The sequence below is a fragment of the Salvelinus fontinalis genome, chromosome 15 (assembly GCF_029448725.1).
Source record: "Salvelinus fontinalis isolate EN_2023a chromosome 15, ASM2944872v1, whole genome shotgun sequence".
NCBI lineage: Eukaryota > Metazoa > Chordata > Actinopteri > Salmoniformes > Salmonidae > Salvelinus > Salvelinus fontinalis.
The window spans coordinates 42,356,956-42,370,884 of NC_074679.1; the positions used below are offsets into that span (position 1 = coordinate 42,356,956).

The 13,929-nt window shown below is 42.2% G+C and overlaps 1 protein-coding gene across 3 annotated transcripts in view; it reads right to left on the reverse strand.

Moving 5' to 3' along the window:
• Window positions 1-1,982: 1,982 nt before the first annotated feature.
• wdhd1 (WD repeat and HMG-box DNA binding protein 1) overlaps window positions 1,983-13,929 on the reverse strand; it is a 44,779-nt gene continuing 32,832 nt past the window's right edge. For all 3 annotated transcript variants that reach the window (XM_055863882.1, XM_055863880.1, XM_055863881.1), the window contains exons 18-26: window positions 13,753-13,884; window positions 13,061-13,284; window positions 11,975-12,114; window positions 8,120-8,179; window positions 7,779-7,810; window positions 7,448-7,621; window positions 7,090-7,232; window positions 6,515-6,650; window positions 1,983-2,704 (exon numbers count right to left, since the gene is read on the reverse strand). In XM_055863882.1, the coding sequence (XP_055719857.1) occupies window positions 2,519-2,704; window positions 6,515-6,650; window positions 7,090-7,232; window positions 7,448-7,621; window positions 7,779-7,810; window positions 8,120-8,179; window positions 11,975-12,114; window positions 13,061-13,284; window positions 13,753-13,884 (1,227 nt within the window). In that variant the 3' untranslated portion in view covers window positions 1,983-2,518. The remainder of the gene's footprint in view (window positions 2,705-6,514; window positions 6,651-7,089; window positions 7,233-7,447; window positions 7,622-7,778; window positions 7,811-8,119; window positions 8,180-11,974; window positions 12,115-13,060; window positions 13,285-13,752; window positions 13,885-13,929) is intronic.

Here is a 13,929-nt window from a genome sequence, read left to right on the forward strand (position 1 = left end):
CAATCACTGATGACTGTTTTGGCCAATGCCTCTCATTTTGAGGTCACCATAAACCACTTCAATTATGGCAGTCTCTAACAAGGTTTCCATCCAACATTTTTATACTAGTAAAGTACATGTCAGGTAAAAAAATGTAATGAAAGGCCTGATGTTAATAGAACATTTGTCAGTAAACTTTCCAAATGCGAGAAATGTCGGTGGAAACGCTTTTATGAGCAAATATGTATATAATAACAAAGTAAACTTGGAGTCATGTGATGTCATGTGTTGTGTGGTCCTCCCACTATGACTTGTCAAGAGAGCATGCAGTTTATTAAGCTACAGATTAAATGCATTATGAACTTCACAGGGTGGTGAAAGTGCAAGGTGATGAGCTTGATGCTCCTTTCCAATAAATATCGAGGGTCTTATTCTGGTGACATGATCGTCAATGCTTGGCTTTCATTTGACAAATAATCTACCGCTTTTGTCCATAATAATCTCTTTTAGGCTATATCTGCACTGTATCTGTGAGCTGTTGGCTGGAGCGCACCTGCCAATACCAGAGTGTGTACGCTCCCTGTATAACAAAAATGTTCGGCAGATGTTTAACTTGTATTTTTTATTCAGTACATGGGAATTTAACCACTAAAGGTATTTGTATGTGCACTAAATCATCCCGCACAGCCTTTTATGCGCAACAAGTCAATTTGATGTAAAAACATCTCTGGTGGAAAACGCATGTTTTTATGCAGAATTTAGAATATTCGCATGAACATGTCACCAATCAGACTGAAGTATGTAGCAAATGAAAAAGCAGTGGAAGAATTCAGTTTGAGTCGTCAGGCAATCCTAGAACACTCAAATTCTGTATGGATCTGAATATGCCACAGGTAGTTCACTTGGAGGATATACACTATTCAGTGAATTTACATAATATGCCATCATGTATTCATTTAATAAACCATGTCAAAAGTAGATTTAAGATTACTTGAGTTGATTCATATGTCAATCTTTGGAAAAGGTGTATATTTCCAGTGGTGGAAAAAGTAAGCAATTGTCATACTTGAGTAAAAGTAAAGAGGCCTTAATAGAAAGTTACTGAAGTAAAAGTCTGGAAGTATTTGGTTTTAAATATACCTAAGTATCAAAAGTAAAAGTATAAATGATTTCAAATTCCTTACTAAGCAAACCAGATGGCACCATTTTCTTGTTTTTTTATTCATGGATAGCCAGGGACACACTCCAACATCATTTAAAAACAAAACTTATGTATTTAGTGAGTACACCGTATCAGAGGCAGTAGAGATGACCAGGGACGTTCTCTTGATAAGTGTGTGAATTAGACACTTATCCTGTCCTGCTAAGCATTCAAAATGTAACACGTACTTTGGGTTGTCAGGGGAATTATTTGTAGTAAAAAGTACATTATTTTCTGTAGTGAAGTTAAAGTAGTCAAAAATATAAATGGCAAAGTACAGATACCCCAAAAACCAACATCAGTACTTTAGAGTATTTTTACTTAAGTACTTTACACCACTTCTATATTTCAGTGTTTTTCCTCAAGTTTTTCATAAAAAATAAAAAGTTTGGAAATCCCAGTGAATCACAGGCTACCACAATTTAGTTATTGCACTCTAACAAAAGACAGTGTAACACATCTGTTGTAGCCTACAATGGATAAATAACTTCAACTCATTATCAATGATGTTGAATGTGTTATGAAGGTTATTAATGACACTGCAACACTCCAAGGTCTGTTTTGACTTGTTTTATAAATGCCTTATGTATACCCCCTTCAAGTAAATTGTTACCGTTATATTCACAATCACAACTAGTGATTGTTATAGGTCTATTCAGTCTCAACATGTTAAAAAAATGTGTTACGGTACTTTTAAACAGGTGTCGGTTTCCTTAATGAAACAGATACAGCAGCAGACCAAATTTGTATGTATGTTCTTCTATAAAAAGTTAGTTAAAAAAAATTATAATTAAAGACTGGATGGATGGAAAATATGTATTTTTATTCAATAGTCGGATACAGTACAATAAAAAAAAACAAGTAAATATACTATATTGTTTTCAAAACAATACAAGCTAAGAGGAAATTGGTGAAAAGGACAAACCTAAATCATGATGGTGAACAGAATAACATTTACGTGTGCCCTTATCAGTTGCTCTCTTCATGTTCTATATTTGTCACAGCTATTTCAAGTGCTCGGGATATTTCGCTTTGATGCCATCTATGAAATTCCTCTAACCCCTAGTTACATATCGGAAAAGAAATTATTCATCGACAAGGTCTGCATCACGAGCATACCAAACAGTGCTAATGAAACTGTCTGGAAACCTATGAGACAGACTCCATATTCTGATGAAATGTTATACAAAAATAAATCTAAAAAGGTCTCACAATCAGCACCAATCCACAAATGAGCATTATATAATATTTAGTTGTGACCTATAACCCTAACTAAATAGACATATGGAGCAAGTTTTTATTTTATTTTTCAAATCGGTCTATGATGTGATCTTATGTTTAATTTTTATTGAAGGCAAATGCTGAGAGCTTGGCTGAGGTGTCTAAGGGCTTTTTCTTTTTGGCGCTGGTCTCGTCTGCCTCACTCTGTCCGTTCTCGTCTCCCCTGCTCTCTTCTTCCCCTCTCTTTCGTTTTTTCATATCCGCCACGTCTCCAGACGGTCCTTTCGCCCGCTCTGTCCAGGACTAAACAAAAAAAAGAGAAAACAGTCTGAAAATCATAATAGTAATAGAAATTGTCAATATTTCTCTTCACACGAGTCTTCGATTGGAATTCAATTGCGAACCAAATTCAAATGTGACATTTGTATCATACACAGCTTGACAACAAAGCACACGAAACACACAAATGGTCCCCGACAGTTGTAAATTGCATCCTGACAGGGACACTTCTTGTTCAGCAGCCCGGCAGCCTTTTCCCCTCGTGTTTCTCTCTGGGTAGAGACAAAAGGCCTGGGTAGCATCCCAAATGGCACCCTATTCCCTATATATAGTGTGATACTTTTGAACAGAGTGCAGTGTGCACTATATAGGGAATAGGGTGCCATCTGGAACGCAAGCCCTAGACGTAAATGGAGCCGTGATGAGTCATGAAGCGGAGCGCGTGGCCCACTCTCCGCGTTCTCACAACCTCCCACTCCTATTCTTCACTCCCGACTCACTGAATAGTAAATACAACCCTTAAATGTGCCCCCGGTCGCCTGCTGTATATTTACTGGCTAATTTACAACCATACACACCAACACACACCCTTTAGGAATCATTACCATAAGATCAATACACTGTGCCCACTACCCACAGACACACTGGGTTTCCAAGCAACAGGCATATAAAGCCTCCATCCCTCTCCGATCCCCTTTTCCCCTCCTTTAGGCTATGTGGAGTGTCATCCACCCCTCCGCTGAGTGGCTTGGTGTGTGCAGGGTCACGAACAGGTCCGCAACACAGGGGAACACAGATACAAATGCAGTGTGTGTTTTTGCAGGTTACTCTATCACAAAAAGTAAATGGCAAGTAATAGCACTATAGAATAGACTGGGGTTTAAAAGAGGGCTAGATATGTGCACGAGGAGGCGAGGGGAGGTCAGGATGGCTACAGGTGCCCAAGCACCTGCCTAAATATGTCCAATCATGACAGTGACCCTTCAGATCTGATTATGTCCAACCATGACAGTGACCCTTCAGATCTGATTATATTGAAAACCTGTCTGTCTTTCCGAGAGGAGAGGGCAGGTGTGCAGGTCAGAGTCCAAATTGAGCACAAAATTGAGCAAAAGCCAGTCAGAGCTACCACAAAATATATCCTAGTGAATTACATTCGAACCAAGACCTCACACAGTGAGGTAGCAAATCAAATAAAACTTTATTTGTCACATGCGACGAATACAACAGGTGTAGACCTTACCGTGAAATGTTTACTTACAAGCCCTTAACCAACAGTGCAGTTCAAGAAGAGTTAAGAATAGTTACCAAACAAGCTAAAGTAAAAAATAATAAAAAGTAACACAATGAAATAACAAAAACGAGGCTATATACAGGGGGTACCGAGAAAACAGTATGACTTGGGTGACTGGAGTCTGACAATTTTTTGGGCTACCCTCTGTAGCGCCTTATGTCAGATGCCGAGCAGTTGCCATACCAGGCAGTGATGCAACCGGTCAGGATGCTCTCGATGGTGCAGCTGTATAACTTTGAGGATTTGGGGACCCATGCCAAATCTTTTCAGTCTCCTCTTCACGATTGTCTTGGTGTGTTTGGACCATAATAGTTTGTTTGTGATGTGGACTCCAAGGAGCTTGAAACTCTCGACCCGCTCCACTACAGCCCCGTCGATGTTGATGGGAGCCCTGTTCGGCCCTCCTTTTCCTGTAGTCCTCGATCAGCTCCTTTGTCTTGCTCACACTGAGGGGGAGGTTGTTGTCCTGGCACCACACTGTCAGGTCTCGGACCTCCTCCCTATAGGCTGTCACATCGTTGTCGGTGCTCAGGCCTATGATGGTGTTGGAGTCGTGTTTGGCCATGCAGTCGTGGGTGAACAGGGAGTACAGGAGCAGGCTAAGTACACATCCCTGAGGGGCCCCAGTGTTGAGGATCAGCGTGGCAGACGTGTTGTTGCCTACCCTTACCACCTGGTGGCGGTCCGTCAGGTAGATCAACAACTCAAGAGTTTTAGATGTAGAAAAGAGGAGCATCACAGCTTCCTAACAATACCAACTAAAATAGCACTGGTAGTCAGCGTTACTGAGGTCTCCAACTATAAACATTAACCCCTTTCTGATCGACTTTAATAATGGACTGCTCAAATCATATCACCAAAACCTCGGCCACACCAGTTGTTAAAGCACACCGTCTGGAATGTAACCTAACCATTTAGGTATTCGGTTCCAAGCCAGCAGATTGAGGAGCACAGTTTGTTTGCAGCATGCAGTGTCTGCATTCTAGCACTGTTTCATATGCTTTCAACACTTTGGTTACCATTGGAACCCCATTCCATTTGACATATGTCGCAACGGACTAAATATATTGACCAATCTTGTGGAATATATGATGGATACGCCACAGTGAATAGTGTTGTTGTGTATGTATGTATGTATGTATAAGCCCACACCAACACAGACGGGCATAAGTCTGTATACAGCCTGGGGTTAAGGGAGCGTTAGCCTGGGAATGGTAATTATCACTCATTCCAACGCGTTAATGGAGGGGTTTCATAGAGGACCACTGACAGCGACGAGGGTTCTTTCATTCCATCACCTTCCAGGCAATTCTACATTTACAATATAAAACCACACCAATTTGACAGGTTGTCTTAAAGGCTTTATTTAATGGCATGGTCTTTTGGAAAAAATATCTCAATTATATTTGAGGAAACTCAATACTGTACATGCTGCAATAAAACATTTAATTGTGTTGTAGCCGGTTAAGCAGCTTCCAGGCTTCTAGCAATGTTTTGAGAATTTCCTTTCAACTTAAACCTAGACAACCAAGTGAGAGGAGTTCCTTACTAATTAGTGACCTTAATTCAACAATCAAGTACAAGGGTGGAACAAAAACCCGCAGAGACTCGGCCCTCCACGGAATGAGTTTGACACGTGGTGTAGATGAAGGAGCAGAGACAATTGAGACATGGATTGTGTATTTGTGCAATTCAGAGGGTGAACGGGCAAGACAAAAGATTTAAGTGGCTTTGAACGTGGAATGGTAGTAGGTGCCAGGCGCACCGGAATGAGTATGTCAAGAACTGCAACGCTGCTGGGTTCTTCACGTGCAATAGTTTCCCGAGTGTATCAAGAATGGTTCACCACCAAAAGGACATCCAGCCAACTTGACATACCAGTGGGCCATTGGAGTCAACATGGGCCAGCATTCCTGTGGAACGCTTTCGACACCTTGTAGAGTCCGTGCCCCAACGAATTGAGGGCAAAAGTGTGTGTGTGTGTGTGTGTGTGTGGGGGGAGATGAGCGGAGTCTTCAATAGATACAGGGGGAATTTGGATCAACTGTATGGGTTTGATAAGAGGTATCTAAAGGGGCATTTCTGCCTTGTCACATGGGAATAAGGGGTCTTTGTTGTGGGATAAAGATGCTTTCATTGCGTTTAAAGTATTTGAGGAGTAAAAAAAGATGGGCTCTATACTTCAGCAATTTCGATTTGAGATCAAATATTGAATATTAAGCACAAACACAGAATGTCACCAAATATTTGGGTGTATTTTAATTGATATGGTTTTCAACCGTGTGTTTTGGGTCATGTCTTGCTAAAAGTTGACGCTCCGCCATCACATAATGAGTCTGGAGGCATTTTCTTGTACGCGAGCAGAGGCGATGTTACTGAACACCAGGTCATTTGAATACACCACATTAATCAAGTAGATAAATAATCTCTCACAGACAAAGTGTCATAGCACCACGTGTTAATTAAGGAAGCACACACACACACACACACACACACACACACACACACACACACACACACACTTGTGTAAGGTGTCTTACCAGCCGGTCGTCTGCAGACAGGGTCCTGAATCGGCCCATGGCCTCCTTGATGACATCCGTCTCCTCCAGATCTGGGTTGTCAGCCAGGATGATCCTCCTATTCTCCTCCAGCCACATCTGGAAGCCCGTCTTGGGCCTGACATATACACGTTACATTTATCGTCGTACACCTACTGTCTCATTCACTCTACACCAGTTTCCGTTACGGGCTCAATACGCTCCACGCACCAAAGTACCCCGAACTACATAGAGAGCGACGCAGACGGAGCGCCGTCGCTCCATTTAGAATGGAACGAAGGTGGCCTGTGTGGTCCAGCAGTTACAGCCGCTGACCCCGGTACATATGTAAGCCAGGGTGCATTAGTTCGAATCTGGCCCACTGCCCTTTGACTCACACCATCTTTTCAAAAAGTTACTAATCTCTTCAATAAAGCAAAATAATTCAAGGAGTGGAACTGCCCCACTGCTTAAAAATGAATAATAATGTAAAGAAGACTGTTTCTTATCCCCCCCCCATTATAATTTTCATACATCTTCTCCGGTGATTGTGATTTTGAACAGTACTCATTACTCACTTCTTGTTCTCAACATTTTCTGCTGGTGAGGCTGGAGGCGGTGCCTCCGTCTGTTTCAGCCTACACACTGCCGGCTCCCGCTCCTCTGCTGCTTTCTTATTGGCTGCTTTGGGAGCGTTCATGTGCAGCAGTGTAGACTGGGTCTGCAGAAGACAACAGCGTGTTTAAGTCACCAGCAGTCCAATGCGTCGCACCGTAATGCTTAGGTCAACACTGTCAAACATGTAAACGCCGTCATACCCAGAACCATTTATTCAGACTCGGGTCCATTTATTCCCACACAACTAAAAGGTTGGTGGTATTTGATCATTCACTATCCTAACATTTCTTAAGCTTCTATCTGACTATTGTGTTGTACCTTGGTCTTGGGTCTGGGAGGAAGAGGCTTGAGCACAGGTGTTTTGTTCAGTTTCCCCGCGGAGCTGCTCAGCAGAGCAGTGGGCTTCCTGCTGGACGACATCATGCTGTCCAGGACGTTTGTCACCCTGTGCTGACCCCCCGCCGAACCCGGCCTCCCTAACCCGCTGCTCACCTGAGGTCAAAACCCAAGTATGATGGGTCACATGTTAGGTATTTAGCCAGAACTCCCACATTCAGTAGATACTTTTAAGCAAGAAAAGGACACTTCCTTTCTAGTAATATCTCTCTGGATATTGGTTTAACCCGCCCCGAAAGCATAAGTGACTGACCTTGAAAGGGTTCACACGTCCTTCTTTGCTTACTGTAAGGAAAGAAAGAAAGAAGGCTAATGTTTAACAACGTGTGATAACGTCACGTATAACAACAGTCATTGCCAAGTATATTCTCGGTGTTAAAACCCTAAGGGAAGCGCTTGTTGTCTGAAAGCCGCAACATTTAAACTGATGAGTGTCTAGATGGGGTGCAACAGACTTAAGAGTGTGTGTAGCATACAACTGTGTTTATGTACCTATTGGGAAACACTTGATTTGAGATGAATAAGGACGGCAGTGGACCATTGACTAGTGTATCCAGGAGAACTGAATGTCATTCCATGAATGTGTGTGCTCACCGGGTTTGGGAGAAGGTTTCTCAGGTGATGCAGCAGTCCCTTTCGACAAGGGATTTAGACCTGCAGGGTAAAGACGAGTCCACGGAGATTTTTACATAACAATGCACCTAAACTCTAGGGAAACAAGCCTGAGGTTTACTGCCTTAAATTGTGTTGTGTTTAAAACCTGCGAACCTTGAATAATTTTTACGAGTACCACTTCAGTGCGGCACCACTGGACCCCATGACAGAACGCGTGCGACACCCACAATGCTCATTTTTATGCTGATGATACTGTTATTTACTGTTGTGCCTCATCTCTTACAAAAGCTTTCCAGAACTTGCAGACTGCTTTTTATACTGTTCAACATACCTTGTGTCAATTGAAGCTTATCCTCAATACTGCCATAACTAAACTACTGGTGTTTTCTAAATCAAGAAATAGACCTCTGAACTTTTCACCTATTATTACCTGTCAGGGCAATGAGATTGAGACTGTAACCTCATATAACTATCTTGGAATTTTAATTGATGATGGCCTCTTTTAAATTGCATATTCAACAACTTACAAAAAAATTGAAGCTGAAATTGGGATTTTGGGATTTTAAGGCCTGTTTTTCTTTTGAAGCCGGAAGGAGGCTAGTATCAGCTACATTTATGCCTTTACTAGACTATGGTGATATTTTATATATGAATGCTTCCGCTCAGCGTTTGAGATCAATTGACACCCTTTACCATGGCACTTTGAGATTTATTTTAAACGGCAAAACCCTTACGCACCACTGCACTTTGTATACCAGGGTTGGCTGGCCTTCCCTAGTCACTCGTAGGCTCAGTCACTTGTATACTTCTATTTACAAAGCAATTTGGGGTTTACTACCTTTTTATTTGGGCATTTTTATTTTTCAGAAATGTGGTGGGTACTCTCTTCGTTCGCTGGACTTTATCTTGCTAGCTGTTCCAAACGTCCGAACTGAATTTGGTAAAAAGGGCTTTTATGTACTCTGCGCCATCGTCTTGGAACGCCTTACAAAATACTTTTAAACTGGAAGAACTTGTCCCGATTGGTATTTTTAAATCACTGATGAATGATCTTGAGACTGATTCCCTGACCTGTCAATGTTTTTAAATTTGCTGTTTTATGATTTTGTTTAAATTGTTTTATGATTCTATGGTTTAAATTAGATTACTTGTATTTTTTCATGTTGTTTGATGGGATTTTGTAATGACTTGGTGCTGCCTATCTTGGCCAGGACGCTCATGAAAAAGAGATTTCAAATCTCAATGAGCCCTTCCTGGTTAAATAAAGGATAAATATATATATATATTTCTTTTAATAAATCCGACAAATGCACCTTTTTTTGCCTAATAATGCTGTTGGCAGAACACTGACTCAGTAGAAGGCTATAGACTGTTGTGGGTACTTGGTAATTGGCTGCTCTTCAGTAGGTAACTAGAAATACGTTTAAAATGTACACGGGTGTGTAATCCTTAGTCCCAAAAATGCATCCCATAACATTATAACAGATAGCCAATAAAATAGCTATTATAGCCAAGATACTGCCTACAATAGCAGCCAATGTGTGGTGTTCAATGTAGGTCTACATTCCATGAGACTTCTAAAAAACATTATGCAGGGCTTGATATTGCAGGGTAGAGGTCTGCGATGGACTGATTTCCTCATCCCACCCGCAAGCACAGCTTTTACGCATATGTGACGCAACTCACCTGCCATACATGGTCCCAACAATTTTGCATCCTATAGGCAATATCAAAATGCGTAATAATAACCTAAGAAATAGCTTCAATTACCAGAGATTCTCACATGGCCCATTCAATTAGGCAATCGGTATTCCTGGGCTATATCAGCCAATATGCTCGAAGTAGTTTAAAGAGAGCAAAGTTGGAGAGACTTACACTTTCTCTTGAGCTACGTTTTATAGCCTACCTTTAAGTTTCAAATTGGCTCATTCATCCACCCTCATCTCCCAATGTAACTATTCCCCGGGTCATTGCTGCAAATGAGAATGTGTTCTCAGTCAACTTACCTGGTAAAATAAGGGTTAAACATGATTATTATAATAATATTCAGACAAGACAAATATGGGTTATCAATATTTATTTCTAGACAAAGTAGTAAACTATAGCCTAATCATATCTAGGAAGAACATTTCCTTGGAAAGATAACTGCCCGTGCTTCTCCACACACGCATAGGCTATAGCCTACTCTATTTAATTGAGACCACACGTACATCCGATCGTGCACACGTGGCAACTGAACTTGAAGCAGCAAGAATGATGAAAGCGGACACTTGCACTTTCTCTTACGCTCTTGCACTTTCTCTTGCGCTCCTTTTAGGAGGAAGATTTGCATGCAGAGACAAGTAAACGGGTAATCAATATTTTTTTTAAATGAAAGGCCGCAATGCTCGCTCCCCATGGTAGCCTGTGTGCGCGTTGTGCCTTTTCCTTTTCAATGATGATCCCATTTTTTGATTGTACCTCGACTCACATTGGTTGAGCGGCCTCCACTTCTTTCCATTATCAATATTTATTTAAAGACACTGTAATAAACTATAGTCGAATCATATTTAAGTCACTTTCCTTGGAAAGATGCTAACTTGGAGAGGAGAGGTGGAATACTGAAGTTGAAGCAGCAGATTTCTGAGTGACAACTCAAATATTTTAATCTGAAAGTGTCTGTGTGACTGCCCGCATGAAAAATGCAGACCGCACCGCAATGGTCCCTGTTGGGACCCGCAGGTCCCACAGGCATCCGCAGGAATGCAGACCTGATATAACCTGTTTAGTCACTTGTCCTTCAGACAGAGGTGACTGAAAATGTTGTATTGTTTGATGCAAGAACCTACATTTTTATTCCCATACCATTATTATTACAAAGAATCAGACAAAAATGTACTGGTACCCTTTGCCTATTGGCTTCTTAGCTTATTCTAGCCCGTCTCAAAATACAACACTGCCCCTTTTAAAAAGCCTGACTCGCTTTTCAAAGAGGTCTAGAAATGTATGCCTACATGTTTTCTGCTCTTCTAGCAAGCAATCACTCCCCCATCGCTGACCGGATATTTGACATAATTTACATAACTCACTAACTAGCAAAAAACATGACCAATTGTGCACACGCAGCAACGTCTTTTATCACTCGTGCCTGTCAATGCAAGAGTCCTCCTCCAATGCACTCTGCCTAATCTTTAACAGTCTAACATAACTTTCTGTGAAGGACTGTATTAGCGGGACAACTCTCTTCGCCATCTCGGTTTCCATCCAGGCATCCACCGCAAATGTTTCCTGTCAATGCGTTTGCGACTACTACCGTTGCGTAGCTCTAAGCATGCGCAGGCAAGAAAGTCTTCTTGCTTAGTTATAGTGGACCAAACGCTGTGGCTAACTACCGTCGTAGTAATGATGCCTTAGCTAAGGAGACAACTAGGAAATAGTGGTTGTGCTTTACACATACAATTTTGGAAAATGTATTTGGCAAACAGTTTGTTCTCTATTTTCCCTACCCTTTTCCCTCACATCAGTGGTGTTAACGGACAAAGTGGTGACCTGCAATCCAGCTTGAGGGAGGAAAACAGTACTACGACTACGTGGGGCGAGCAGGAGTGGAGAGCTAGAGATTTTTTTGTCCTCCGATTGGCTCAACAATGTGTCAACTAGAAGCCTATTTTTTTGCGTATTTTGAGGTAGTTTTTCATACCCGTGTACTTTGACCTCAAATTGCATGCATGGTACGCAAAATTTGTGCAGGTTGGCAGGTGGAAATGGAAGAAACTGTGAAGGATGTTGATTGTTTTGACATGCAGGAGATGGCAGGGGTGGGAGAGGAAATGGAGAGGGATTCCCTCGACTTACCTCGTCTTTTGCTCTCCGCTACATCCCCGTCATCTATATGTTCTTCCTGACCCTCCTCTTCATCCACCTCTTCCTCCGATACTTGTCTGTGGCTGCTGTGTTGGCGATCCGCACCCATCTCACTGCTGCTCTGGCCGTACCTGGAGTAACAAACATATATTATCATGAATCCCAACATAATTCCTTATCTACACAGAATTTGATTTCAACTAATACAAGTGCCGCTAAAATGGCGCCGGAAGAAATGGCAGCAGTTTTACGGGCACCCAACCAATTGTGCTATTATGTGTTTTTTTCCTCATTATTTGTAACTTATTTTGTACATAATGTTTCTGCAACCGCATCTTACGGCAAAAAAATGTTTCTGGATATCAGGACAGCGATCACCCGGAAGCTTACAAGAAATCCTGCTATGCCCTGCGACGAACCATCAAACAGGCAAAGCTTCAATACAGGGCTAAGATTGAATCATACTACGCCGGCTCCGACGCTCGTCTTATGTGGCAGGGCTTTCAAAAAAGACAGACTACAAAGGGAAGCACAGCCGCAAGCTGCCCAGTGACACGAGCCTACCAGGCGAGCTAAATCGCTTCTATGCTCGCTTCGAGGCAAGCAACACTGAGGCATGCATGAGAGCATCAGCTGTTCCAGGCGACTGTGTGATCACGCTCTCCGTAGCCGACGTGAGTAAGACCTTAAAGCAGGTCAATATACACAAGGCTGCGGGGCCAGACGGATTACCAGGACGTGGTCTACACCTGTTGTATTCAGCGCACGTGACAAATAAACTTTAATTTGAAGTTAGCTTCAGAACAGATTTCTGGTGCTTCATGCAAATTATTAGGGCAGTGTTCAGATGGGAGAAAACACTTTTAAACAAGGATACCAATGCAACCCTCACACACTGCTAAGCCAGTTTCAACCAACGCATCCCAACATCATCTTAAAACCAAAAAGGATTTTGATTTATCATCACTTAATCTATCAACCATTTTATTTTGCCTTTTTCATTATATGACAATCACCAACATATGGTATGTATGTTTTAAAACATACAATAACACAAACAAACACAAATGTACTTACCCAGTGTTCCGTCTGGTGTACTGGAGTGGCTCCTCCTCTTCCTCCTCCTGGGGCTCCTCCCCCTGCAGCTGATTGGCCTTCTCCAGGGCCAGATCGCTGAGGCGCTGGGCCAGGGCCATGCGGCGGGACCGCGAGGCGTAGCGGATGGCCAGGGTCACTACGTTCTGGGTCATCAGCTCGGCCAGCTCCACGCAGCGGAACTCCCTCTCCAGTTTACACGACAGCTGCAGATTGAAACACCCAGTGTATGGATAATTAATCATAGTTAGTAAAATACCTTGGTTAAATTACTGTATTGAGGTAACACATACATTTGGTATGCATTCCAAAATGTTGGTTTTAATTTGGAACCTTTATCACTATGCCTCACATCAAAATAAAAGCCCTTTGACGTTGCTTGCATGCACGCCTGTGTGTAAGGACTTATTTTGAGGTGAAGACCCAATGCTGAGGAAAATTATTTTTAATAATCCTTTCCTGTGAATATGCATGTAATTTTGTGCTGAAATTAAACCAAACCCACAAAGTCCCAACAAAATAAAACAAAATTGGATAATATTCTATTGCTCTTGAAAGGTTTATTTAGATATATGTAATGTAAACAATTCCAAATTCTAATCCCAAACTAGGCTATGGATCTAAGGAGGGTTTCCAAGCTCGGTGGACCCATGAGTTGCTGCTACTGTACTCACGGCAAACATCTTCATGAGCAGCTCCTGCTGTTCTTTCTGGGCCTGGCTCTGGCCTTCCTCGTCTATCTCGTAGCCGCTGGACGACAGGAAGCCGTAGTGGTTGTGGAGGAGCACTGAGCGCCAGTACTGCTCCTGGAAGGAGAGAGAGGGACAGAGACAGTGAGTGGGGCTTTCCCA